Source organism: Pan paniscus, chromosome 1 (assembly GCF_029289425.2).
Source record: "Pan paniscus chromosome 1, NHGRI_mPanPan1-v2.0_pri, whole genome shotgun sequence".
NCBI lineage: Eukaryota > Metazoa > Chordata > Mammalia > Primates > Hominidae > Pan > Pan paniscus.
Window position 1 is genome coordinate 200,681,239 of NC_073249.2, and position 26,529 is coordinate 200,707,767.

A 26,529-nucleotide genomic window follows, 5' to 3' on the forward strand; every position below is an offset into this window, starting at 1 on the left:
GCAGGTCAGATTTCCCGTGCAGCCTGAATGGAGTCACAGGGACGTGTCCCTGCCTTGGATCCAGGAGGTGGAGGTGAGGCTGGAATGAGGAGTGAAGGAGAGAAGTGTTTTCCCCAGGGCCTTCCCAGGGCAGACCTCAACCTGCACCCTTCCCCACCAGCTGCCCTGTCCTACCAGCCCAGTCTCCAGGACTGTCCCCACCACCTTTCCGTGCAAAGTGCATTTCCCCATCTACAAAGTGGAAGTTTCTCATTGTGTGCCCCCCGGGAATGGGGTAGGAGATCACCATTAGCCTTCAAAGAGCTGGGGAGAGGTGGACATGAGTTGGAGCCCTCATTAGCCATGGGTCATCCCCCACCATCCTGGCAGGCTTGGAGCTCGGGTACAGAGCCCAGGCCAACGGGCTGCACGAAGGGTCTGCCACCCACCCTCTGGCCAAGAGCACTCACCCCAGTCCCCACAGGGGGGCAGATTTCCAATTCGAATGTGGAAGTAAAGTTACATGTAGACTCATTTTTAGAAAAATTGACTTTATTTGGTTGGAAAGTAGCCCTCATGTAAAATAAAGAACACCTGTACAGACCTGGTTTGGGGGAGAACTGCCAAGGAACTGGAGGGGCAGGGCTGTGGCCCCAGAGGTTGGAGGATTTGGGGGGAGAGTTTCTTCTTTGGCAAGGGAGAGGGTGGCACAAAGCCCAGGCAGAGGGGTCAGCTCGGGGTGAGACCATGACTAGCAGTACTACTTCCCACCCTGAACAGAATCCAGGGATACTCTGTCCTGGACACGTCAGAAGCTGGGGTTGAGGTGGCCCTCGCGTCAAAGGTCAGGAGCTAGAGTGCTGGCCAGGGTCAGAGGTCAGGAGGTCGGAGGCTGCTCTCTGAGGTCAGGGGGCAGAGATGGGAGTGCTCTTCAGGGTCAGAGGGCAGGGAGTGGGGGGACTGTTCTGTGGAGTCAGAGGTCAAGATGTGGGAGCTGCCTTCAGCCTGTGCGACTCCCCAGGCCCCCAGGCCCTCTGAGTACAGCTCCCGGTTCTGCTCCTTCCACTGGCGGAACTTCTCTCCTGTCAGCTCAGGGTCACCCAGCACTTCTTCTAGGACCTGCAGCTCCTGCAGCTTTGCCTGTGTGGAGAGGAGGGGCTAAGGGACCATGATCACCCAGGGAAGTGGGCAGAGCCCGAGGCCAGACTTCACTCCGGAGGTCCGGCGCCTGGAAGCCAGCACCTGGCCAGCGTGGCACGAGGAGCCTAGGTGAGACTCAAATCCCCACTCGGAACCCAGAGCCTGGCCCAGTCCACAGCTGAGCCCACTGTCAGCTGCTAAGCCCAGGGTCCGGAGCTGAGTCTGGAGTCTGGTGCCCAGGGTGGAGGTGACAGCCGCAAACCAAAGCCTGAAGCCCAGAGCCTAGTCCCTTGCTGTGCCCAGAGCCCCCCAGCTGACCTTGAGTGTGCTCTGTAGCGCCCGCACACGGTGCACTCGCTCATTGAGCTGAGGGTCTCGGTTGCGCCGCATGAAAGAGCTCCGCCACTGTTCCTGGGTCAGGGGCTGTGGCTGGCCTAGGAGGGACACGCCACCCTGCCTCAGCCCCCGTACCATTCCTTCCAGTGCCTCTTCACTGCTGTCTGTGGGAGGGAAGAGCAGGATGAGGATGTGCCCACCCCAGCCCCCAGCCCAGCTCCCAACTCCAGCCCAGCACCTGTCAGAGAGCCAAAGGAGGTCCGTGGGCTGCGCTGTGTGGGGGTGGCTGCAGGTGATGTGTCTCCATGGAGGGGACTCCCAGCTTGAGCAGGGCTGGGCTGCAGGCAGGGTGGAAAGCACAGACGGTTTCTGTCTGAGCTCCACGCCCTGTTGTTTATCCCCACCTCCTACCCCCGGCAGCCCCCCACTCACCGAGGCTGAGTGGGACCCAGCCTCATCGTCCGGGTCCTCTGCTTCGGTCTCACTGTAGCAGTCTGGGGTGAGGAGCAGCAGTGGGTTTTTGGGAGGCCAGGGAGTGGCCTAGGGCATTTGAGTTCCTAGCCCCCATCCCAGGAAAGGCACAGGCTCAGGTGAGGGTTCCTCCCACTCAACCCTGCGAGACACCTACCTTCCTCTCGGGGTGGGGGGGCCCGGCCTGGAGACTGGTACTTGGAGATGCAGGTAATGAGATGACGCACCCACCTATGGAGAGCAAGCAGGTCTCACAGGGTTTCCATCCACTGGGGCCCTCTTGTATGCTGGGGGCTTTTTACCCACATCATCTTCTAATGATCCTCAGAGCAACTCTGAGAGGGATGAACTCTTAGTCACCCATTTTATAGATGATGAAACTGAGGCTTAGAGAAGTGAGTACTGGCTGCGTGCGGTGGCTCGCGTCTGTCACCGCAGCACTTTGGGAAGCTGAGGCAGGAGGATTGCTTGAGGCCAAGTGTTTGAGACCAGCTAGGGCAAACCCATCTCCCCACAAAACTTTTTAATTAAAAAAAAAGAGAGATGCCGGGTGCAGTGGCTCACACCTGTAATCCCAGCACTTTAGGAGGCCGAGGCAGGCGGATCACAAGGTCAGGAGTTCAAGACCAGCCTGGCCAACATAGTGAAACCCCCCTCTCTACTAAAAATACAAAAATTAGCCGGGTATGGTGGTAGGCGCCTGTAGTCTCAGCTACCTAGGAAGCTGAGGCAGGAGAATCACTTGAACCCAGGAGGCGGAGATTGCAGTGAGCCAAGATCACGCCACTGCACTCCAGCCTGGGTGACATAGTGAGACTCTGTCTCAAAAAAAAAAAAAAAAAAAAAAGAAAGAGAAGTGAGTATCTTGACCAACCACTCTCAGAGAGCTGGAATTTGTATCTCCAGGCTCCTGAGCCTAGGCTCCCAAGCTCACAGAGTTTGGGAATCATATGAGAGTAGGGGCTAAGGGAGGCGGCACTCACATGCTCAGATCTGTCAGGGTATCAGCAGCGAAGATGAAGGGTTTGTACACATCATGGGTGAGCTGAAACACACTGCCAGGTAGTGGAGGAGCATCACTCAGCCTGGGCGTGCCCACCCACAGCCCAGAGAGGCTGGATTCTGGGCGCCCCAGCCACTTGCCACACCTCCCACTGCTACCCCGTCACCCTTCCTCTCACTTTCTGTCTCCATCCCCCAGCCCATCACACCCCAAGACTTAACTATTTCTTCTTCTGATCATGTCCACTTTCCAGACTATAGTTGGAGACATTGATGAGGCCCTCAGCCTTCTCATCCTGGGGGGATCACAGCACGAGGGTCAGGTTGGAACCCCAATACCCTCAAGGCCCAGTCAGCTCCTAGTTACCCCTCGGGCTCCTGAGGGTTGTGGAGAGGAGAAGGCATCTCCTGGGCTCTCTAACAAGTCTCCCTGTTTCTGGAGCTCAGGGCTGGAATCTGGGGTCAGGGTAGGAGATGTGGCCAAAGGATGCCTCTAAGCCAGGAAAGGGGAGCCAAAGATATCAGAGAAACAGCCAAAAAAAAAAGAGGAGCCTGAAGGCTGGGCATGGTGGCTCATGCCTGTAATCCCAGCACTTTGGGAGGCCAAGGCAGGAGGACCATTTGAGCCTAGGAGTTTGAGACCAGACTGGGAAAAAAGCCCATTTCTACAAAAAATTAAAAACTTAGGTTGGGTGTGGTGGCTCACACCTGTAATCCCAGCACTTTGGGAGGCTGAGGCGGGCAGATCATGAGGTCAGGAGTTCGAGACCAGCCTGGCCAACATGGTGAAACCCCATCTCTACTAAAAATACAAAAAATTAGCCAGGCATGGTGGCAGGTGCCTGTAATCCCAGCTACTCGGGAGGCTGAAGTAGGAGAATTGCTTGAACCTGGGAGGAAAAGGTTGCCATGAGCTGCGATTGCGCCACTGCACTCCAGCCTGGGCAACAGAGCGAGACTCCGTCTCAAACAAAACAAAACAAACAAAAAACTTAGCTAGGCATGGTGGCATGTGCCTGTAGTCCCAGCTACTCAGGAGGCTGAGGCAGGAGGATCGCTTGAACCTGGGAGGCTGAGGCTGTAGTGAGCTGAGATCATGCCACTGCCCTCCAGCCTGGGTGACAAAGCAAGACTCTGTCTCAAAAACAAAAACCAAACAACCAAACAAGAAGAGCCTGCTCATGCATTTGTTCCTTCAGTAGACACAAACCAAACTGCTTCACACCCCTGAGCTTTCTGAATGCTGCTTTCTCTTCCTGGTTTTCTTTCCCCTTCCCATGCAACTAACTGCCAGGTATTGCATTGTCAGGGGGCATCTGGACTCCTCAGGATGGACTGGACACCTCTGCTGTGCTCCCACATATCCCTTGGGCTTTCCCTTTATCTTAGCACACGGTCCCTACATTGTCCTTGAGTGTGTATTCATCCCTCTCCCCTACTAGCCTCTAAGTTCTGGAGAAGCAAAAATCATCCAATTCTTCTCTGTGTCCATAGTGCCCAGCCTAGAGCTGGGTTCACAGTAGGCACCTGAATCCTGAATGAATAAATGAGTAAATGAATGGCCCATCATTCGGATGGACAGAATATCAGAAGGATAAGGAGAAGTGGGCAGAATAGAAGTGATTTTTTGGCCAGATGTGGTGGCTCACGCCTATAATCCCAGCATTCTGGCAGGCTGAAGCAGGCAGAACGCTTGAGCCCAGGAGTTTGAGACAAGCCTGGGCAACATAGCAAGACCCCATCTTGCTATGTTGCCCAGATTTTTCAGGGCCGGGTGTGGTGGCTCACGCCTGTAATCCCAGCACTTTGGGAGGCTGAGGCAGGTGGATCACGAGGTCAGGAGATCGAGACCATCCTGGCTAACACGGTGAAACCCTGTCTCTACTAAAAACACAAAAAATATGCTGGGCGTTGTGGCGGGCGCCTATAGTTCCAGCTGCTCGGGAGGCTGAGGCAGGAGAATGGCGTGAACCCGGGAGGTAGAGCTTGCAGTGAGCCGAGATGATGCCACTGCACTCCAGCCTGGGCGACAGAGCGAGACTTTGTCTCAAAAAAAAAAAAAAAAGATTTTTCTCTATACCTCCTATGATACCTTTTCCAAACTGCTTTTATACATATATTAACTCATTTCTCTCTGAATAAAGTCCCCATTTTACAGATGGGGACATCAAAGCCTTGGACCAGGAATAAGAGTGGATGATACAATAGAGATGAGAATCGAGGCCTGGAAGTGACTCACTTGCCTACCCATTTTTGTGTATGGGGTCTTACCTGGGGCTGGCGGTACCAGTAGAGCGTGTGTCCCTTGAGCACAAACCAGCGGCGGCGCCAGCGCGGGCCCATGAAGCCGCCCGGTGCCTTTCGCAACAGGAGCCAGCCGTCACAGTCCGGCCGGCCCAGCTCACGGCATGACACCCGCCGGCGGCTCAGCCGGGTCGCCAGGCCTGTAGCAGCACAGCACAAGCTGGGCAGTGAGGGGCTGGCAAGGTGTCCCCGCTAAACCTACTCCCTGCCTTCCACAAGCATCCCCAAGTGAGATCTCTGAACCCACACTCTGCTCAGAATGCTACATGTGTCATCTCTGAGGTGGGATGACCCTTCTTATTTTAGAGATGAGCAAACTGAAGACTAGAGGCTAAACTGTTTGCTCAGTCACAGCAAACAGGTTAGCCTCTAGTCTGGTGAGAGGCCCAGACTGGGAGCACAGCTCTGTCTGACCCTAGAAACAGAGCTGTTTCCAGGAGAGGCTGTGTGGGAAGGATGGGGGTGATCTTGCCCAGCATGTAACGATTTTTAACAGCTCCTCAAACAGGGGAACCCCCACCTAGTCCAGCGCACCTCATACCTTTTGATTTCTTCCGACCAACAGGACTCTGAAAGGACAGCAGAAGGGTGAGAGAAGGATCTAGGTCCAGACCCACCCACCTCCTTGCTAAGCCCCTGAGCTTACCTTGTCAGGGGATTCAGGGAGCCCTGGAGTCCCTGCTACCCCTGCTGGGAGTATGGCTGGGGGTTCCGGGGGGATGGGCAGGGGCTCAGGGCCAAGGGAGGCAGAGTCTGTCAGGGAGGGAGGAGAGAGAGGGAAAGTCTATGAGCCCAATCCCAGGCTTGGGGTCAGAACTGGGTGCCCAGATGCCGTGTCCGGGGCATCCATGGAGCTTTGAGACTACCTGTCCAGGCAGGGCTGGGTCCGGGACTGGGGTTTGAAGACAGGTCAAAGGCAAAGACGTCTTCAGATGGGGCCCTGGGGAGGGCAAGGGGGATGAGATGAGCCCACGGTCTCCCCACCAAGACACACCTGGACAGAGCCTGTTACCTGGGAGACAGTGGGGCCAGAGACAGTGATGGGCTCCTCTGGTGCGGGGAGTCCAGGACCTGAGGGGGCGTCTGGGGAACAACCAGGAACAAAGCAATGGAGACAGGGGTCTGAAAGCAGGTTGGGGGGCAACAGGGGTAGGGGAGCAGCAGGAGCAGGTACCTGTGGGGGGGTCTGAAGGGAGCTAGGGGGGCGCAGCAGGGGAAGGTGCCTGTTGGGGGGGGTCTGAAGGCAGGTGTGGGGGTGGTGGGGGCAGGTACCTGTGGAGGGGGGGTCTGAAGGCAGGTCGGGGGGCGGCAGGGGAAGGTACCTGTGGGGGGGTCTCCGGTATCGGGATCTTCTTCAGCACTAAGCTGAGTCCGGCTGGCTCCCGCAGCAGTTCCCTCACCATGTTCTTACGGGGCCATCCCACCTGGGGGACAGAAACACTGGCTGGTATCAACCTGGGCAGGAGGCTCTGAAGCAACCACCAACTCTCACCCTCGTGCTGGGAGCTCTCTCTCAGCCTCCCACTTCTGCCTCCCACTCATGCAGCCTCCTGGGGGCTTCCATGGGCCCCATCACCTGGGCTCTGCAGAGGATGCTCTCACCAGACTTAGCTGGCTCATCTCCTGGAAGGCAGCTCCCACAACCCTGGTCAGAACCCTTGGTTGCCTCCCCACCCACCAGACTTGGGTTCCACTCGGTGACCCCTTCACCTCCTACCATGTCCCTCTCCTCACGCACCACCACCTGCTCGTTGATCTGGACAACCTCGTCTCCAGGCTGGATCTGCAGTCGGGAGTCAGTGGGAACCTGACGTGGGGAATGGGGCCTGAGGTTGGCCTGGCTTGCAGGTGAGAGGCCTCGGGGATGGGCGGCTGAGAAGGGTGTGGGGCTCTCACCTGGGTGTCCACTTGGGACACAAAGTGCTGGCAATTGCTGGTGGTGTGAATTTCTAGGCCCTGCAGAGGCAGAGGCTATAGTCACCGGGGGCTGGGGGGCAACAGGGCCAATAGGCAGGACCCCCGCCAGACACCAGCACTCTATGGTGGGTGGAACTGTGGCAAGAGCTGACCCCAAGCTGGTCCTGCCCAGACTTGCTGTATGACTTTGGACTTGCTACTCCTGTGGGCCTCTGCCTTCTCCTCCGCTAAGAGCCAGAGGGAAGCTGGAGACCCTGATTTCTGAGGTACCAGCTTCTCAGCAACATTCCTAAAGGGACAAGCAGGGACAGGGCTCTGGTCTTCCCCACTGGTCAAAGATTAAACCAAGAAAGGTCACATCCTCTCCCTTTCTCCTAACTGCCCCCAAGCCCCTGCCCCGTCTCCATCCCAAGGCTGGAACACACTACCTGAGGCCACACCCGCGTGGCCCCTCAGGACTGGGGAGGAGCAGAGCAACGGGAGACCCTGGCCAATCCTCTGGGCCTCCATTTTAGCATCTGTACAAAAAAGGCTTTCCAGCCATGGCAGCACAGGGTTCTGTGGGATCCTGGACCCTATTTCAGGGCCCAGACAAGGCTGCCAAGGGGTCAGAAGTGAGAGGTGGGAGGGCAGGGCTCACCAATGGACTGTCCAGCTGCACCTGCTCGAGCACGGCCCTCTGTTCCAGCAGCTCCTTGGGGCAGCAGACCAGGATGTTGTGGCAGATCCCAGCCACGTGGCTGCACTGGGGGAGGGGAGCGGGCTATGTAGCCTGAGCCCGATCGCCCCTACCCCCACTCTCTTCCCACCCCACAGACTCACGATCCTCAGGACTGTGCCCTCCTTCTCAGTCGCTGGACCATCCTGGAAGTAGAATGAGAGAGCAGGGGCCTCCCCTGAGCAAGGGCCATGGGGGACTGCCTTCTCCTGGGGGCAGGGTGGGATTCCGTACAGTCCCTCCCTGCCTTCCCTACACTGGCCCCCTGCCCAGAACCACAGGGCCCCAGCGTTTTAACCAGAGGGCTCGTTTCCCTGATACCAGGCCCCCAGAAGTCACCACACGTGCCCTCCCCTCCTTCCCTGTCCTGAGTGTCAAAATTCCCCTGCCAGCTAGGGGACCCCAGGCCCCATCGTCCCATACCCAGTGGCAGGGCCTCCTCTCCTCCTTTCTCGCCCGTCTCAATCCTCATACTCGATCCTGGGCTGATTCACAGGTTATAAAAAGCTCTAGCCCAGCTTGGTCTCTAGGGCATGGGCCAAGCCTGGCCCTTGGTTCTCCTACCTCATGCAAGACCTGGCTCAGCTCCTCCAACAAGTCTCGGATCTCCTGGCATGCTGAGAAATCATTTAAGTGGGAGAAGAGGTACCTGGCAGGGGAAGAATGGCACAGTGGTTAAGGGACTATGCTTAACCACTCAGAGCCAATTATTCACCAATTACTCACCTCAGAGACTTGGGGATAATACCTGCTCTGATGGGTTTTGGTTTAGAGTAAAGGAGATGATTGAGACATCTAAAGAGATTAGCACAGGACTTATTTGTCATGTGCCTACCACATGCCAAGCCCTGTTCTAGGCACTGGGGAAACAGACAGTAAAGACATCATACATCAATATCAATTTAACTTTGGCTGTAATGAGTATCATGAAACATTGGATAATGAGTTTATAATAAGTTATTATTTATTGTTTATTAATAGTATAGCTTGGAGAGTGTACAACAGGGAAAGCTTCCCCGAGATGACATTTGAGGTGGGGTCTGTAGGACAAGCAGCAGCCAGTGCACAGGGTTGGGGAGGCTCTCCATTCAGTGGTTGTTGATGAGACCGATTATTACAAGCTGGAGGGTGGGGTGGGAACTCCGGCATCCCAGTGCCCCTGCACAGGTGGATTAATCCCTTTGCCCTGCTCCACCATATCTTTTTTTTTTTTTTTTTTTTGAGAGGGAGTCTCACTCTGTCGCCCAGGCTGGAGTACAGTGGCATGATCTCGGCTCACTGGAACTTCCACCTCCCAGGTTTGAGTGATTCTCCTGCCTCAGCCTCCCCAGTAGCTGGGATTACAGGTGCGCACCACCACACCTGGCTAATTTTGTATATTTTTGGTAAAGATGGGGTTTCACCATGTTGGCCAGGCTGGTCTCGAACTCCTGACCTCAAGTGATCTGCCCGCTTCGGCCTCCCAAAGTGCTGGGATTACAGACCTAAGCCACCACGCCTGGCTCACCATATCTGAACAAGAGCCAAGCTCTGTTTTTCTCTCCCACGCCCTGAAGGAGGCCAAGGATGACAATAGTCCCTCACTCGTCACCCCAACCCGGGTACCTGCTGAGCCAGAAGAGGAGGGCGTCAGCTTCATGCACCAGCTCCACAGCCGCACAGAGGACATCAATAGGGGTCTTGGCACAGTCCCCCAGGCAGCCTTGGACTATGCTCTGGAAGTCATGGGTTGCCCCCAGCAGTCCCTCTGTCAGGCTTTGCAGGTTCTCTGTCTGTAGCCTGGAGCTCTGTGCCAGAAAGAGGACAAGTCACCTCTCTGGCAGCAGCCAGCCCCCCATCACACCCCCCAGGTTGGTGGAAGCTGCAGCCAGTGTGACCAGCATTCACTCACCAGGGCCTGGAGCTGTTCCACCCCGCCCAGGATGAGCTCCTGGTGTCCCAGAGACCGCACAGCCAGAGCCTCGAGGCTTCGGGGGCAGAGCTGGAGCAGGTTCTTGCCAGGCAGCTGCCAGTCCTCAAAGGGATAGTCCTGCAGGGAGTCGTCAAGACCTGGAGGGAGAGTAAGGCTCAGCTCGGGGAAGCAGAGGTGTCAGGACCTTTTGGGCTGGTTCTTCATGCCTGCAAAGCTCTTTTCCCTCTAGTCTAACCCTAATGACAACTCTGACACCCAGGCTGTTCTGCCCATTTCACAGATGAGGCCACCGAGTTGAGAAGCAGGAAAGTATAGGACATGGGTTCTCAAAAGTGGCCCCCAGACCAGCAGCAGCAGACTCACCGGAGAACTTGTTAGAAATGCAAATTATCAGGCCTCACCCCACACCTGCTGAATCAGAAACTCTGAGGTTGGAGCCCAGCAGTCTTTTTTTTGTTTTTGTTTTGTTTTTTCTTTTTGAGACAGGGGCTTGAGACACAGTCACGGCTCACTGCAGCCTTGACCTCCTAGGCTCAATCCATCCTCCCACCTCAGCCTCCCAAGTAGCTGGGACTACAGGCACTCACCACCACACCCAGCTAATTTTTGTATTTTTTGCAGAGGTGGGATTTCACCATGTTGCCCAGGCTAGTCTTGAACTCCTGGGCTCAAGCAATTTGACTGCCTCAGTCTCTGAAAGTGCTAGAATTACAGGTGTGAGCCACGACACCCAGCCAGCAGTTTGTATTTTAATGCAGGTGACTGTGATGCTCCCTTAAGTTTGAGAACTAATGATACAGGGGATAAGAACAAGAGGCTATGGAGTCGCTGAGACACTGTGAACACTTGAGCAAGTAATAGCACTGCTCTGTGCCCAGTTTTCTCACCTGTAACGTGAGAATAATAAAAGTACCTACCTTCTAATCGTGTGTATTGAATGACACAACATATGTCAAGGCCTTGGCCACTGTCTGGTTCGTGGGAGACAGCCAATAATAGCCATCATTTATTATTGCCAGACTTTACCATGACCTACAGGCCCTGTATGATTAGGCTACTACCTCTCTTTCCAGCATCATATCCTGAAGAGCCCCCCAAACTCAACATTTCAGATGCACAGAGCTAATTCCTTGCAGCTCCTGGAACACCCTTTTACCTCAGTGTCCTTGCAAGTGCTATTCCTCCTGCTGGCGTTGCTCTTCTAGCTCCTTCACTTCCTTTTTCATCTAACTTCCTCCAGGAAGCCTTCCATAACTTCCCAGGCTGAGAGGGATGGAGGGCTCTCCTCTTGTTCCCACTGGCCCTGAGCCTCCACAAACCCCTGCACTTGACCATCGGTCTTTCCCATTTTATCACAGGCTCTTCAAAGATCAGGCCTTAGATAACCATTTGCCTCTAACCCCCGGCCTGTGCCTGGACAAGGTAAGCACTCAAAAATAAGAAAAGTGTCTATTGAGGGCTTACTATGTGCTATGCAAATCTATAAGAGCTTTACACATATTAACACATTTGATTCTCACTGCATTTCTAGGAGGTAAAGACTATCATTATCCTGCTTACAGATGGGAAAACTGACACAGAGGTTAAGTAGCTTGCTCACTCTTCGAAGGAATTCTTCCCCTTCTAAGCCAGGCTCCTTCACTGGGGGAGGTGTGTGTGTGTGTTCCCTGTGTCACATTGAGAGCACTGGACTGGGAGTTCATGAACCTATCACTCCCTGGCTATGGACCCCTGAGCCACCTCCTTCCTGCACGGTGACTGTATTGGGCTGGTGCCCTCCCAATAGACCCAGGCATTGAGCTACAAATGAACCATGTCATGATTGTCTCACTTTGTCCACTTCATAAGGTCAGAGTTGCCTTTCCCATTTGATGGACAGAAAAACTAAGACCTATGGTCACAGAGCTGGCAAGCGGTGGGGGTGGGCCTGGAATCCAGCCTGGGAGTCTGAACCCAGCCCTGAATTCCTGCCCTTACCCGGGCTGGTCCTCCTGAGCCTGTCTCTAGTGCGCTCCAGCTCCCCACTCTGGGAGGGGTGTCCTGACTGCCTGCTCCTGGTCGCACTGTGTGTCAGGAGGCCCTTCCTTCTCTGAGTCTGCCTGTGGGGTGTGTTGATTCCCATCTGTGTGGGCTCGCTGAGCCTGGACAGCACCTTGCCCCTTGGATAGGAGCCCCAGGGTGGGGCTGTGTCAACCTCTTCAGTCTGGCCTAGGGCTTCTGCTTCTGTCACTAGGAGCTCAGGGTGTGGAGGGGGGAAAATGACACCAGAGACTGAGCAAATCATTTCCTGGCTCTGTGTGTCAGTTTCTGACTCTAAGAAATGGATTTAACAACAGCCCACTGGCCCTGGGGCCAGGGAAGATGAAGGAGATACAGTGGGCGTGGGCCTGTCAGGCCTCCCTCCTGTTTTCATGACACCGCCTCCCCATTATCACCCTAGAGGCCTCTTGGGCTACTGCCACGATGAGGGGCCCCCTTCTGGGTCCTTGGGCCCCCCAGGGTCATCTCGTCTGTCTCTCTGCCCAGCATGGTACCTGGAACATGTTAGGTGCTCTGTAAATATTTGTTGACTGACTGACCGACTGATAGAGCCCGCAGTTTATTATTATTATTTTTTTCTTTTGAGCTGAATCTCGCTCTGTCGTCCAGACTGGAGTGCAGCGGTGCAATCTCGGCTCACTGTAACCTCTGCCTCCTGGGTTCAAGCGATTCTCCTGCCTCAGCCTCCCAAGTAGCTGGGATTACAGGCACCTGCCACCACCCCCAGATAATTTTTGTATTTTTAGTAGAGACGGGGTTTCACCATGCTGGTCTTGAACTCCCGACCTCAGGTGACCCACCCACCTTGGCTTCCCAAAGTGCTGGGATTACAGGTGTGAACCACCGCACCCAGTCCGCAGATTCTTTTTCCTTTTCCTCTCCTCCCGCTTCCCGGTGGGACACCACACCTAGTCCCCTTCAAGCCCAACTCTACCCCGGCCCCACCCACCTCTCAGCCAAGTTGCCACCTTTCCGGGGGTCCAGGTCTCTACCGGTTCCATGGCCCAGCGCTGCCAGCTCGAATCAGCTCCTGTTTTGCCCTGCTGTCGCCGGAATTTCCGCTCCCAGAGCCCAGGCCTAAGGAGGGGCCGGGCTGGGTCCTGGGCGGAGCCTACTGCATACCTGGGCTCACACAGACGGCGAGGTGAGGTACTGCGACAGCCATTGGCCCACGCCCGTCCGCCTCCTGCCCGGCCCTTCAGACATCCTAGGGCTCTGGCATCTCGCGCCTGCTAGGGGGCAGTGCCACTGGCCTCATATCGCGGGGTGGGACCCTGACCCTTGGGCTCCTCAAGAAAAAGCCACAAGAGGAGCGCTGAAATCAGTAGCAAAGCACAGAGGCTAGGGGGCCAGGTCCCTGGGTGCCTAGGCCAGCTCTTGTTAGCTGTGTGACCTGGGGCTGACCCTAACTTCTGCGCCTCAGTTTCTGGGTCTGTAAAAGAGATATAATAGACCGTACCTCAAAGGGCAGCTGTGCACAGTATCTGAATGGCTTGAAAACATTTAGAACTGGGGTGTTTAGCCTCCCTTGGATTTTGCAGTATGGACTCTGGCATCTGGTGAGGCCTGTGAATGCTTTCTCAGAATAGCTGCTTATAAAGGCATAAAACAGGCCGGGCGCGGTGGCTCACGCCTGTAATCCCAGCACTTTGGGAGGCCGAGGTGGGCGGATCACTTGAGATCAGGAGTTCAAGACCAGCCTGGCCAATATGGTGAAACACCATCTCTACTAAAAATACAAAAAATTAGCTGGGCGTAGTGGGTGCTTGTAATCCCAGCTACTCAGGAGGCTGAGGCAGGAGAATCCCTTGAACCCAGGAGGGGGAGGTTCCAGTGAGCCAAGATCGTGCCACTGCACTCCAGCCTGGGCAACAGAGCAAAACTCTGTATTATAAATAAATAAATAAATGCACAAAACAAAATGCTTAGGATTACAATGAGAACAATTATCAAAACTATATTTAAAAACAAATTTGGCCGGGCATGGTGGTTCACGCCTGTAATTCCAGCACTTTGGAAGGCCAAGGCGGGTGGATCACGAGGTCAAGAGATGGAAACCAGCCTGCCCAACATGGTGAAACCCCGTCTCTACTAAAAATACAAAAATTAGCTGGGTGTGGTGGTGCACGCCTGTAGTCACAGCTACTCAGGAGGCTGAGGCAGGAGAATCGCTTGAACCTGGGAGGCGGAGGTTGCAGTGAGCTGAGATCACGCCTCTGCACTCCAGCCTGGCAACAAAGCGAGACTCCGTCTCAAAAAAAAAAAACTCACAAAAAACAAAAAAAAAATTTGGAGCTGGGGAGTGCTGGCACACGACTGTAGTCCCAGCTACTCGAGAGGTTGAGAGGTTGAGCGGGGGAGTATCACTGAAGCCCAGGAGTCAAAGCCACCCTGGGCAACATAGCAGGAGCCCATCTCAAAAAAATAAAACCAGAAATTTATATTATGTGTTTACTAACATTAATAAGACTGGCCGAAAGTTAAATTTTTCTTTTTTAATGACCTCAGTGTGTTGTCGACCAGCTTGAATAAGAACATTAAACTGTGGGGTGGTCTTTGACGCCCCTCCTCTTACATATTGATCAGCAAACAACTAAAAACAGGGAATGCTGGGCCGGGCATGGTGGCTCACGCCTATAATCGAGACGGGCGGATTATGAGGTCAGGAGATCGAGACTATCCTGGCTAACGTGGTGAAACCCCGTCTCTACTAAAAATACAAAAAATTAGCCAGGCATGGTGGCGGGCGCCTGTAGTCCCAGCTACTCAGGAGGCTGAGGCAGGAGAATGGCGTGAACCCAGGAGGCAGAGCTTGCAGTGAGCCGAGTTCGCGCCACTGCACTCTAGCCTGGGCGACAGAGCAAGACTTCGTCTCAAAAAAAAAAAAAAAAAAAGACAGGGAATGCAGAAGAGTGGAGAAGCCCTACTCAGAACAGGCAGATTCGCCCTTTGGTCACTGAACCACTGCTAAGCCTGGAGGTAACCAATTAATGGTGGCTACGTCACAGGAGCATCTGAAACAGAAGTTGCTCACGAACAATTTAGTGGTGGTTTAACAACCACTGTGATTTTGAAATCACTTGAGCATAAATATTTTGAGATACTTGCAATAACTACAATTTGATATGAAAATATGTGATTTCTATTGGTGACTAAGCCAAAGATACTGCTACTGCTTCAATCCATATAGAAGGAAATCATAAATTTTGGTTAGAGGTTAGCAAAAATAAAAATATAATTTTTTCCCATCCAAGTTTATGGATCCCCTGAATTCTGAACCTCAGAGCAAGAGCTTTAATCTTAGAAAAATATCTGAGACATAGTAAATGTTCATTTTCATCATCATCATCAGGTCAGGGGACTCCCAGGACTTTAGAATCAGATAAAATCAGCCGGGCGTGGTGGCTCAGGCCTGTAATCTCAGCACTATGTGGGCGGATCACCTGAGGTCAGGAGTTCGAGACCAGCCTGACCAACATGGAGCAACCCCATCTCTACTAAAAATACAAAATTAGCCGGGTGTGGTGGCACATGCCTGTAATCCCAGGTACTCGGGAGGCTGAGGCAGGAGAATTGCTTGAACTCATGAGGTAGAGGTAGCGGTGAGCTGAGATCGCGTCATTGCACTCCAGCCTGGGCAACAAAAGTGAAACTCCATGTCAAAAAAAAAAGGCCGGGCGCGGTGGCTCATGCCTGTAATCCCAGCACTTTGGGAGGCCAAGGCGGGTGGATCATCTGAGGTCAGGAGTTCGAGATCAGCCTGGCCAACATAGAGAAACCCCGTCTCTACTAAAAATCCAAAAAATTAGCCGGTCGTGGTGGCGGGTGCCTATAATCCCAGCAACTCGGAAGGCTGAGACAGGAGAATTGCTTGAACCCGGAGGCAGAGGTTGCAGTGAGCCGAGATTGCGCCACTGCACTCCAACCTGGGCAACAAGAGCAAAACTCGGTCTCAAAAAAAAAAAAAAAATCAGATAAAATCAGTTCCACACTCAACTGCTATGTGACTCAGCCCAACTTCTACAGCTCTCTGAATCTGTTTCTTTGTCTCCAGAAGGGGATTCCTAGGCCTTAGCACTGTGATGACATTAAGTACTTTGAAATCTGTATCATGGGGTAGATAGGAGTTATTATTGCTTTAATTCTGTGGGGAGGAGCTACCTGTTGTCACCTACTTCAGAATTTCTGCAGCACCCCCAGTCGTCAAAGCCTGTCACGACCTTTCCTGTAACCCAGAGACCCAAAGTCTGAATTTCGCCCATGGTTGGCCCATGTAGTGTACGTGTGTTGTCATCATTTAATAACGTCACATCCAAATTGAGATTTCCAGCTTCTCTGAACTTGGCCAGCTCTGGTGATGTCATCCCACCTTCACACTTGGTATTAACAGCCTCTTTCATTTTGTGAGCCAGTTGGCTTCAAATTTGCAAAATGCCCATCTCCAGCTTTGTCTTTTGCCTCAGGTCTGTGTCCCTTGAACACTCCGTGCTGCATCCTCATTTAACATTTTTGCCTCTTCATGCAGCAGCCTCCCTGTGGCACTCTGGGGAAGTCCAGTAAATTCTAATAGAGCCTTTATTAGTGTTCAGTTGACAGATCTTGATTTCATCAAATATCTTTCCTGAGCTGCCACCAGAGGTGAGAACCAGCCCCCTTCCTCCCTGAACCACGGCGCCTTTACTCTACGCTCCCAGCATCCGCCAGGGTTAGGCAGTTAGGAACACAGTAAGTGGCAGCTTCTATTTATTTTTATCTATTTTTTTGAGACAGAGCTTTGCTCTTGTTGCCCAGGCTGGAGTGCAATGGCATGATCTTGGCTCACTGCAACCTCCGCCTCCCAGGTTCAAGCTATTCTCCTGCCTCTGCCTCCCAAGTAGCTGGGATTACAGGCGTGTGCCACCATGCTCGGCTAATTTTGTATTTTTAGTAGAGATGGGGTTTCACCATGTTGGCCAGGCTGGTCTCAAGCTCCTGACCTCAAGTGATCTCCTTGCCTCGGCCTCTCAAAGTGCTGGGATTACAGGCGTAAACCACCACACCCGGCTGGCAACTTCTATTTTAAAGGGTTTCGTTTTGTTTTTTGAGAGAGTCTTGCTCCGCTGCCCAGGTTGGAGTGCAGTGGCGCAGTCTTGGCTCACTGCAACCTCTCCCTCCCAGGTTCAAGTGATTCTCGTGCCTCAATCTCCCGAGTAGCTGGGATTACAGGTGTGCGCCACCACACCCAGCTAATTTTTTTATTTTTAGTAGAGACAGGGTTTTGCCATGTTGGCCAGGCTGGTCTCGGACTCCTGACCTCAAGTGATTCACCTACCTCGGCCTCCCAAAGTGCTGGGATTACAGGTGTGAGCCACCATGCCCAGCCTATTTTAAAAAGCTTTATGAATATAAAGTTCTACACATTTGCTGTATACATTTCAAAGGTAATAGGTTAAGTGAAAGAAGGATGTGCCCTTTCCCCAGTGTGTCTCTATCATGTTCCCCAGTGGGGGCCACTACTAAATTTGGGATATTCTTCTATTTTCTATATCTGCAGATACTCTACATACTATTCTGCAAATTGTACTTTTTCTTTTTTCTTTTTATTGGAGACAGGGTCTGGCTCTGTCACCCATGCTGGAGTGCAATGGTGCAACCTCAGCTCATTGCAGCCTCCACCTCCTGGGCTCAAGTGATCCTCCCACCTCAGCCTCCTGAGTAGCTGGGACTACAGGCATGCACCACCATGCCTGGCTAAATTTTTTTTTTTTTTTTTTTTTTTGGTAGAGATGAGGTTTCACCACGTTGCCCAGGCTGGTCTCGAACTCCTGGGCTCAAGCCATCTGCCTGCCTCAGCCTCCCAAAGTGCTGCCCAGCCATACTTTTTCATTTAAGAGATAATCGATAGCAAATGAAATAATACAAGTTAAGTGCTTAGAACAATGACTACTATTTTTAACGTGTCATGGGCAGCTTCCTTAACTGGTATATGCAGATATGCTTTTATTATTGTTTCAAGCTGAGGGCAGGGAAGTCCCTGAAGAAACTTTGTCTTGAAAAAATGGGTTAAATTGGCCGGGCGCAGTGGCTCACACCTGTAATCCCAACACTTTGGGAGGCCAAGGTGGGGGGATCATGAGGTCAGGAGTTCAAGACCAGCCTGACCAATATGGTGAAACCCCGTCTCTACTACAAATACAAAAATTAGCTGGGCGCGGTGGCAGGTGCCTGTAATTTCAGCTACTCAGGAGGCTGAGGCTGGAGAATCGCTTGAACCTGGGTGGCAGTGAGACGAGATCATGCCACTGCACTCAAGCCTGGGTGACAGAGTGAGACTTCTGTCTTTAAAAAAAAAAAAAAAAAAAAGGGTTATATGTGCCCTCCCTTGAGGTAGGGCCGGTTGATTTCACAGAAATCAAATGGAAAAGGCATACTGTTGTGGGAGCTAATAACACATCCTTCCTTCGATAATGCTGATTGGTGGCATCCAATCATCTGAGGTAGCGATGGGGCCTGGACCAGGGCTGAAGGAGGCCCGCCCAGTACCTGGTCCAGGCCTGGGACTCCTGAGCACTGCCAGCCAAGGCCTCTCCTGCCTACCCGGACCCGCCTCCTCGGAGAGTGGGGGAGGTGCCGCTCAAGCCTGATGCTGATCTCTTTTGACAGCTGCTTCTAAGGCTGGCAGGATGGTAGGCAGTGGGGGAAGGGACCAGATTTAAAGGTCCAGTTGCTCCGCCCCCTGCCAGACCTGGGCAGGCAGGCGCGGGTGAGCATCCTCTGAGAGCTTGGGTCTTGCGTATGTAGAAGGTCAGAGACCCCTCTACCCTAGTTTCCACTTCTTGGTGTCATGAAGACCACTGGTCTTCATGTCCGCTCCCACCCTACAGGCCGCCAGGGAGACCAGTGCCGCCCACCATGCGATTTCGACGCTTGACCCCTGGTTACTTCCGGGTGTTACAGGTAAGTACCCCTGATCAACGGTTTCTGGCACGACTGACCCCTTCCTCCCCCTACCATAGCTGGGTTGACACCCCCAACAGCCAGGCTGTCACGTTCCCTGCCGCCTGAGCAGGCAGGCCCAGATGGGCAGTGAGGCGAAAGGGATTGGGGTGGAATCTCCCTGGGGCAGGACCGGCGTCCATGTCTCCTTCCCCTAGCTACATCTACTCAGCCCCTTCCCACTCCCCACCTTCCTGGCAGTCTCAACTGACCCCTGAGGCACACCCTCTGTGCACCTCCAGATGCAGGTAGCTGGTGAGCTGAAGGCAGAGCCCCGGAGTCTGCTGGCGGGAGTTGTGGCTACAGTGCTAGCTGTCCTCGGGCTGGGTGGCTCCTGCTATGCCGTCTGGAAGATGGTGGGGCAGCGGCGGGTGCCACGGGCCCCGTAACGAAGAAGAGAGACTCTCACTTGGATGCTGGGGGTAGGTGACTCGGGAGGGGGCTGCAATCTCAGAAGCCTTCTTTTCTGGGGATCAGTCTCTGTCAGAAGCAGGACAGAGTAATCTGATCCCACTCCCGCCACCCCACACTGCATCAGGCCTCCATCTGGGTGCTCCAGTTCAGATGCTAGGACCTCAGAGGGAAGGCAGAGATAGACCAAGTGGGGAGTAGACACCCTAGGCCTGGTGTACAGAAAGTAGCAGAGAAGCCCTTCCAGGGCAGGAGTTTGAGACAGCGGTCTGGAAGTTAGAGTTGGAGGCAAGTTCTCTTTGTCCAGTTCCTTTATTGGGGGCAGGGCACCAAGAAGAGGCCCTCCGCTCCCCAAACCCAGAGGCAAAAGGGGTTGGCACGCTCCCTCCCAGCCTAGTCCTTGCATCACTGTCCATGGGCAATTCCTCTGCCCTGCATCTTCAGGCCATTTCAGGTAGAGGTATCCATCTCAGGGACCTCAGTGGACACTTCCGTGGGCACTGCCAGCCGCCTGGGGGGCACATAGGATCCCATACCCGCTGCCCTCTCCGCCTCTTCCTGACTGTAGGGCTCGACGCTTAGCTGCTTCAGCCTGGGAGAAAGAAAAACAGGAGTTGGGAGCTGACCAGGTGAGAGCCCTATCTGCTGAGCACCCATCCATCAATCCTCTCCTTACTCCTTCATACCTTTTCTTGTGGTCTTTGGATCGGAAGTGGGTCTTCAGGTTGGTGGAATCGATGAAGTACCTCCTGTAGGAATGGAAGTGAGAAGGAGAGTGAGGAGGTGATAGTCTCCCAAGTACACCTATCTCCCTAGCCCTAGCTTGTCCCTGACGCCAGGATCCGGGTCTGAGAAACGGGAGGCGGGCGGACCCACGGGTCCCAAGAGAGAAGACTCTGCGCGGCCTGGGGCTTCAACTTCACATCTCCCGGCCGGTACCGCGGACCCTCCTCCGCCCCAGGCCGGGCTCGTCCGGGACTCACGCGCAGGCCAGACAGCGGTGCAGGCCGCCCCCTGGCAGGTCGGGGTCGAACTCGGCGTTTGGGTCGGGCTGGGGTCGTGCGGATCCCTGAGGCCGCAGCTCGCGGTGAATCTCATCCAAGTCCGGCCGCCGCCGCTTCGCCTTCATCTGCCGGGCTAGAGAGTGCGCTCGGTGCGCGCCTGTCCGGCGGGAGCGACCCATGGCCAGAAACAGCCCGGCCGGCCAAGGGGCCAGGAGCAGGGCAGGGAGCACACGTGTGAGCGCTTCCGGGCCGATCAGCTACGTCAGGCCACGCCGGGGGGCGAGGCAGGCTCGGCCGGACCGCCTCTGATGACGTCACTCTCGGCCAGCGGCTCGAGCGCCGCCAGGCGGCCGTCGACGTCAGTGACCGAGCTCAGGACGGGTTCCCAGAAGTGTGCCTTCTGAAGGGCATGGCCCCGCGGGCCCTCGCTGGGGAGGCGCGGGGTGGTGCGTGCCCCTGGGGGTTTCGGGGCCGTCTTGCTGCCCTGCTTTTCCTGGCCTGGTCCAACCAGTATCAGTGCCAGCCTCTACCCCTGTCATCCCTTCCTGTTTCCCAGACCTTGGACTCCGCGGTGGGGGTGGGATGCTTTATCTCTGGAAAGCACTGATAAATGTCTGTGTCATGAATAAATTAGTAAATGACTGAGAGTGAATAAGTTTGGAATCCCAGCCCCACCAGGGCTTCCCGAGATAATCTCCAGTCCCTGAAAAAGCCCTCACTTCTCCCGGCTCCCGTTATTCCCTTGAGTCTCCATCCTCTCTCTGACCCCAACCAAATCCGTGAAGGGTGTTCCTCCCCAGAGATTGCAGTCCTCAGGCATCCAGACTCCAGAGGGCTCAGTTCCTCTCACAAGTACTCATAGAAGGACCTCTCCATCTTTGCCTCCTTTCTCTAAGCCCTGGGCTCCCAGAGGTGGGCTGGCAGCAAAGGCCTAGGTGTTGCATGCTCAGAGTGGCTAGAGGGCCTTTCCCCATTCACAGGAGCCTGGTGCCTCCCAGGCTGGCCAGAGCCAACTCAGCTGGAAGGGGCCAGAGGAGCTTAGCAATAATTCAGGGGCTCCAGCTCTTTGGAGTCTGTTGCCAGGAAACAAGGAGACAGGCACGTGTATCCCTGGGGAGAGGAATCAGTTTCCAGCCCAGACAAAGGAGTGAAATGTAAGCCCAAGGTGCCCACTGGGGGCCTGCGGATCTTCCTGCTCCAGTTCATTGAGGCTGAGTAGGGACACAGGGTGGAGCCCTGCTGAAGACACAACTAGTACGACTACAGTCACAGGGGCTCCAGTGTGGGTCCCAGACCTCAGGATTTTGTGAATGGAAGAAGATTTTCCTGGAGGCATGCTAACAGATGAACAACTCAAGTACTCCTAGGCCCAGGAAGAAAGCCTCTCTAGAGACAAATGACTTCATTATTCTTTGCCAATATGGGTAAAGACAAGGGGCTAAGGTGGCAGAAGCTTGTTCCATCCCCCACTCCCCGACTCCTTTGGATCAGGTTCACCTCCTGGGCACTGTGCCAGCTGGGGAGGCTGGTGCATCTTTAATGAAGTCACTGGATCCCTCGGACAGGCTCTTGGCCTCACCAAGTTCCTAGAGCCAGACTCACTGGTATCCACTGAGCCACCACCTTCCTGTGCTTGCGTGCCAGGCCCCTTCCCCCTGCAGCCATGAACCAGGCCTTCTGGAAAACCTACAAGTCCAAAGTGCTACAGACCCTGAGTGGGGAATCTGAAGAAGACCTGGCAGAGGAGGTGGGTGCCATCCATGCATGCTGGGTGGAGCATGTGCAGAGGGGCAGCAGGAATGAGCAGTATGAAGCGGGGCACAGGATAGGCTTGGAGGTGGGGGGGCCACATTTGTGCAGATGCCACATTCAGGGATGTTAAAGACCATGGTGCAGCATCAGAAAGCCAGGACATTCAAGAAAACTGAGGAAGAAAAGACTTAGGGACCATGGGAGGAGTGGCCACTGTCTCCAAAGATCTCGAGGCTGCCACATGGAAGAGATTCTTCTAGGACCAGTGGGCAGTAGGCACACGGGCACACTTAGCTGGACACAACTTTCTAATGGGAGCAGAAGTAGGAGTGATGTAGTGAGCCCCATGTTACTAGAGGTAGGGGGAGTGGCGCCTGTACTAGAAAGGTCACTGCAGCGGCATCAGATCAAAGCCATACTTAGACCATGCTTTGTTCTGACATTACAAAAAACAAGCAAACAAACAACAACAACAAAAAAAACAGGCTGGGCCGGGCACCGTGGCTCATGCCTGTAATCCTAGCACTTTGGGAGGCCAAGGCGGGTGGATTGCCTGAGCTCAGGAGTTCAAGACCAGCCTGGGCAACACGGTGAAACCCAGTCTCTACTAAAATACAAAAAAAAGTAGCCAGGCATGGCGGCGTGCACCTGTAATCCCAGCCACTTGGGAGGCTGAGGTAGGAGAATTGCTTGAGCCTGGGAGGCAGAGGTTGCAATGAGCTGAGATTGCGCCATTGCACTCCAGCCTGGGCGACAGAGCAAGACTCCTTCTCAAAAACAAACAAACAAACAGGCCAGGTGCAGTGGCTCCTGCCTGTAATACTAGCACTTTGGAAGGCCACGGAGGGTGGATCACCTGAGGTTAGGAGTTCGAGACCAGCCTGGCTAACATGGCGAAACCCTGCCTCTACTAAAAATACAAAAATTAGCTGGGCATGGTGGCGGGCACCTATAATCCCATCTACTCAGGGGGCTGAGGCAGGAGGATCACTTGAGCCCAGGATTTCGAGACCAGCCTGGGTGACATGGTGAAACCCTATCTCAACAAAAAAATACAAAATTAGATAGGCATGGTGGCACACACCTGTATTCCCAGCTACTCAGGAGGCTGAGGTGGGTGGATTGCTTGAGCCCAGGGAGGTTGAGGCTCCACTGCACTACAGCCTGTGTGACAGGTGAGACTTTGTCTCAAAACAACAACAGCAAAGTTTCTGAAACCAGGGACAGTCTTATGTCTGGAGGCTGTGATAAGTGGCAGTCACACAATCACACAAAATGTGGCAGAGGCAGGAATCGGTTCAGAGGGGCGGGGAATGGTTTGAATTCTTGAATGTCTGGAGAGGTTGGTGTCTAAGGCTGGGCTTGTGCAGAAATGTCAGTGGGTAACTGGTGTGATCAGTATCTGGGTGGAATCCCCAGTGAAAGTGTATGTGCAGGTGTGAACATTTTGGGTAGCAGTCTGCCTGCATGCCTCTGTGTAGACATTTGCAGGTGTTGTTTGTATGGTGTATGTGTTTTGGTATCTGTGGTTGGGTGGAGAGGTTTTGTGTGTTGCGGATAGGCCTCTGTGCAGCTGTCTGTGGTTGTATAAGTGCACAGGTGTGAATGATATAACTGTGTGTGTCCTTGTATAGGTGCTTCACAACACGTATGTCTATGTACAGGTGAAGAGCTGTAGCCATGTGGGGGCATGCTCATGTACAGGTGTGTGTCTACATCAGAGTGCATGCCCATGTCCACATGCTTTTGGGTGTATATGGATGTGTCTGTGGTGGGCAGGTATGTGTGCTCAAGGGTGTCTGCAGCTCGGACTGGCGGCTCACGCCTGTAATCCCAGCACTTTGGGAGGCCAAGGTGGGAGGATCACTTGAGGCCAGGAGTTCGAGACCAGCCTGGCCAACATGGCAAAACCCCATCTCTATTAAAAATACAAAAATTAGCAGGGCGGTTGTGGGTGCCTGTAGGCTCAGATACTCAGGAGGCTAAGGCAGGAGAATCACTTGAACCTGGGAGGCAGAGGTTGCAGTGAGCCGAGATCGCACCACTGCACCCCACGGCAAGACTCCATCACACACACACACACACGCACACACAAAGGAAAAAAAGGGTGTCTGCAGGGATTTACTCTGCAGGTATACCTGTATGCATTCCCATGTGCCCTTGTGGATCTGTGGAGTGTATAGGTATGTGTTTAGTTCTGTGGGATTTGGGGTGCCTGGTCTGTGTGTACTAGGCTAGCAGTGGAGGAGGGAGATCCCACTCCTCTGCGGCCTCTCTCATGCTGTGTGGGGGTCTTGTGTCCCAGAGGGAGAACCCAGCATTAGTGGAGTCTGAGACAGCAGAACCGACCGAGGAGACCTTCAATCCCATGTCACAGCTGGCCCGCCGGGTGAGTATTCTCCCTTCTTCCACCCCAACCCTGGGCAGCCTGGCAGAGGCTTCTGTGGAGTCCTGGGAGGTTGTGCTGGACCCCCTCCCTGACTCCCAACCCCTTTCCCAGGTTCAGGGGGTCGGGGTGAAAGGCTGGCTGACAATGTCATCTCTGTTTAACAAAGAAGATGAAGATAAGCTGCTGCCACCAGAACCTTGCGCTGACCAGTATGTGCGTGTGTGTTTGTGGTGGTTCTGGAAGGGGCCTGAGGTCCCCCTTCTGCCTGGTCCTTTCCTTCTGGTTTGTTTGTCTTTCTAACCACTGAGGGCTGGGGAGGGGCAGTCCCAGGCTGTTTCTGTTTCTCTCAGCAGGAAACAGGCCAAATCAGCATATCTGGGAGATTAGGGTAAATCTCAGGAGGAATTGACCAGCTGTTGGGATTGAGGTGCTAGAAGGTATTTATGGGCTCTCACGACCCATCCGCTTGGGAGGGGCCATCTCTCTAAAATCCAAGAACGCAGAATACCTTTAGGTGTTTGCAACAGCTGATCCAACTCAAAGGTTCTCAAGTATTACCTAAACCCTCACCCTCCAAGGAAGCGTGTCACAAACATATTCCTGGACCCTCCTTCAGAGACTCCGATTTCGCTGGTGTGGCAGAGTCTTGGGGATCTAGCCATGTTTTCAGCAAGCTCCCTCAGGGTCCTGCAGCTTGCAGCTTTGGGAACCACCTTCTGAGAAGGTCTTTGAGGCCAAGGATTAGCGGGTGGGACCTGGGACCTCAGTCTCCCTCCTGGCTCTATCACTGGCACATTCTCCATTTCTGCCTTTTCTCCATCCTGATCACATCCCCCTCTCACCATTGACCCTATTCTTTTCTCCTAGGGTCCCCATGACCCATCAGCCTCTCCCGCCCCCAGGTTTCCATTCTTTTCCCCCACCCCCAACCCCAGTTCCCTAAGGAACTTCCTGGACTTGAGGCTTCCACTTCAAGCTTCATCACCTCTCCGTGACTGCCCTTCCCCCCAACATCTTCCCACCTCTCTTGAGTCCCACGCTCTCCCCTAAGCCTCTGACCTAGGCCTTCCTGTCGCTCTACCTTTCTCCCGTGCCCCTAGTCCCCCTTTCCCTCAATCTCAGAACCTGATTCCTGCCTGTGCCCCGCCTCTTTTCCCCAGGGCTTCCCTCAGGTGGGATCTGAAAAGCCCTCCCGCTCCCACCTGCTTTCCCAGGGATCCTTCCAGCTTCCCAGACCTGCGCACGCCTCCAGCGTCCCTCCTTGAGCCTCTCCTGAAACCCTGACCTCATTCTCTCCCCAGGGATCCTGATCCCGGTCCCCTCCCTCCACATCCCTCGCCTAATCCCCTGACCCTGTCCCACCCCAGCCCCCTTTCCCAGGGCCTCTGAGCCCTCCCCTTGCCTCCAGGCCCTGACCCTCCTCCTCGTCCCGGTCCCCCACTGGTCACCTGACCCCGCTCCTCACCACTGCCTCTGACTCCGCCCAGGTTCCCCCGGCCCCACTAAACTCGTCCCTCAGCCCAGCCGATGTTCCTCCCCGGGACCGCCCGGCCCCTTCCCTGACCGCGGCCCTCTCCCGCAGCCCTCTGGCGGCGCGACCCCCCTCGCAGGCGGCGGCGGCGGCGGAGGCGCGCGGCCCGGGCTTCTGGGACGCGTTCGCCAGCAGGTGGCAGCAGCAGCAGGCCGCGGCGGCGTCCATGCTGCGCGGCACCGAGCCCACTCCGGAGCCGGACCCCGAACCCGCGGACGAGGCCGCGGAGGAGGCCGCAGAGCGCCCCGAGTCGCAGGAGGCCAAGCCGGTGGCCGGCTTCAAGTGGGGCTTCCTCACTCACAAACTGGCCGAGATGAGGGTGAAGGCTGCGCCCAAGGGTGACTAGCAGGCTGGCCGAACCCCGCGCCCGCTGCTCCCACCACTGATAAAAACCCTGGCCCGACAGCCTGTGTGACCGCGTGCTTTTGTCCAGACATCCAGAAAGACTGCTTTTGCGGGGGGCGACCTCGGGCGGGGTCCAGCTGGAGGGGTCCTCACCTCACCAAACACACAAGGCGAAAATGACCAGAGTCAGCCCGCATATCAGGATGGGTTTTTTATTTAAGGTACAACTTTCCAGGAAGTTGGAGAGCTCCAGAGGACTGCGTCCATCGCCCTCTCCAGCATCATTTAATTCAACAAACTGTG

General features: G+C 54.6%; 4 protein-coding genes across 7 annotated transcripts; 2 read left to right on the forward strand and 2 right to left on the reverse strand.

The window, feature by feature from the left end:
* Window positions 1-510: 510 nt before the first annotated feature.
* On the reverse strand, window positions 511-19,164 carry CNKSR1 (connector enhancer of kinase suppressor of Ras 1). Of its 4 annotated transcripts, none has more exons than XM_063601562.1 (21): window positions 19,031-19,164; window positions 9,759-9,916; window positions 9,473-9,654; window positions 8,432-8,516; window positions 7,972-8,013; window positions 7,790-7,894; window positions 7,129-7,188; window positions 6,971-7,039; window positions 6,555-6,656; window positions 6,245-6,315; window positions 6,099-6,172; window positions 5,879-5,985; window positions 5,774-5,801; window positions 5,200-5,372; window positions 3,151-3,224; window positions 2,910-2,981; window positions 2,084-2,157; window positions 1,888-1,949; window positions 1,694-1,793; window positions 1,438-1,619; window positions 511-1,119 (listed from the first exon to the last, which is right to left on the reverse strand). In XM_063601562.1, exons 9-21 carry the CDS (start codon window positions 6,633-6,635, stop codon window positions 850-852), a joined length of 1,368 nt encoding a protein of 455 aa, XP_063457632.1. In that variant the 5' UTR covers window positions 6,636-6,656; window positions 6,971-7,039; window positions 7,129-7,188; window positions 7,790-7,894; window positions 7,972-8,013; window positions 8,432-8,516; window positions 9,473-9,654; window positions 9,759-9,916; window positions 19,031-19,164; the 3' UTR covers window positions 511-849. The 4 variants fall into 4 exon arrangements, with proteins under 4 accessions (XP_063457632.1, XP_034814713.1, XP_034814722.1 ...); XM_034958822.3 differs by lacking the exon at window positions 19,031-19,164 and adding an exon at window positions 12,769-13,363 and having other exon boundaries at window positions 6,950-7,039; XM_034958831.3 differs by lacking the exon at window positions 19,031-19,164 and adding an exon at window positions 12,769-13,362.
* On the forward strand, window positions 1,069-21,956 carry ZNF593OS (ZNF593 opposite strand). The gene is made up of 3 exons (XM_055103742.2): window positions 1,069-1,248; window positions 18,683-18,755; window positions 19,037-21,956. The coding sequence occupies exons 1-3, from the start codon at window positions 1,148-1,150 to the stop codon at window positions 19,181-19,183; spliced, it is 321 nt and encodes a 106-aa protein (XP_054959717.1). The 5' UTR covers window positions 1,069-1,147; the 3' UTR covers window positions 19,184-21,956.
* ZNF593 (zinc finger protein 593) lies at window positions 19,499-20,388 on the reverse strand. Its single transcript, XM_003809452.5, has 3 exons — window positions 20,189-20,388; window positions 19,892-19,954; window positions 19,499-19,797 (listed from the first exon to the last, which is right to left on the reverse strand). Exons 1-3 carry the CDS (start codon window positions 20,386-20,388, stop codon window positions 19,656-19,658), a joined length of 405 nt encoding a protein of 134 aa, XP_003809500.1. The 3' UTR covers window positions 19,499-19,655.
* C1H1orf232 (chromosome 1 C1orf232 homolog) lies at window positions 21,826-26,404 on the forward strand. Its single transcript, XM_034942407.2, has 4 exons — window positions 21,826-21,956; window positions 24,267-24,350; window positions 24,462-24,559; window positions 25,933-26,404. The coding sequence occupies exons 1-4, from the start codon at window positions 21,873-21,875 to the stop codon at window positions 26,225-26,227; spliced, it is 561 nt and encodes a 186-aa protein (XP_034798298.1). The 5' UTR covers window positions 21,826-21,872; the 3' UTR covers window positions 26,228-26,404.
* The last annotated feature ends 125 nt before the right edge of the window (window positions 26,405-26,529 follow it).

Coding starts and splice junctions, on each gene's coding strand:
- C1H1orf232 (XM_034942407.2), top strand. CDS start 21,873: ATGAACCAGGCCTTCTGGAAAACCTACAAGTCCAAAGTGCTACAGACC. Junction 21,957..24,266: donor AAGAAGACCTGGCAGAGGAG/GTGGGTGCCATC, acceptor CTTGTGTCCCAG/AGGGAGAACCCAGCATTAGT. Junction 24,560..25,932: donor CCAGAACCTTGCGCTGACCA/GTATGTGCGTGT, acceptor CCTCTCCCGCAG/CCCTCTGGCGGCGCGACCCC.
- ZNF593 (XM_003809452.5), bottom strand. CDS start 20,388: ATGGGTCGCTCCCGCCGGACAGGCGCGCACCGAGCGCACTCTCTAGCC. Junction 19,955..20,188: donor CACCGCTGTCTGGCCTGCGC/GTGAGTCCCGGA, acceptor CCATTCCTACAG/GAGGTACTTCATCGATTCCA. Junction 19,798..19,891: donor TCCAAAGACCACAAGAAAAG/GTATGAAGGAGT, acceptor TCTTTCTCCCAG/GCTGAAGCAGCTAAGCGTCG.
- CNKSR1 (XM_034958822.3), bottom strand. CDS start 12,820: ATGGAACCGGTAGAGACCTGGACCCCCGGAAAGGTGGCAACTTGGCTG. Junction 7,895..7,971: donor AGGGCACAGTCCTGAGGATC/GTGAGTCTGTGG, acceptor CCCCTCCCCCAG/TGCAGCCACGTGGCTGGGAT. Junction 6,173..6,244: donor CTGGCCCCACTGTCTCCCAG/GTAACAGGCTCT, acceptor TGCCCTCCCCAG/GGCCCCATCTGAAGACGTCT.
- ZNF593OS (XM_055103742.2), top strand. CDS start 1,148: ATGATCACCCAGGGAAGTGGGCAGAGCCCGAGGCCAGACTTCACTCCG. Junction 1,249..18,682: donor GCGTGGCACGAGGAGCCTAG/GTGAGACTCAAA, acceptor CCCACCCTACAG/GCCGCCAGGGAGACCAGTGC. Junction 18,756..19,036: donor GTTACTTCCGGGTGTTACAG/GTAAGTACCCCT, acceptor GTGCACCTCCAG/ATGCAGGTAGCTGGTGAGCT.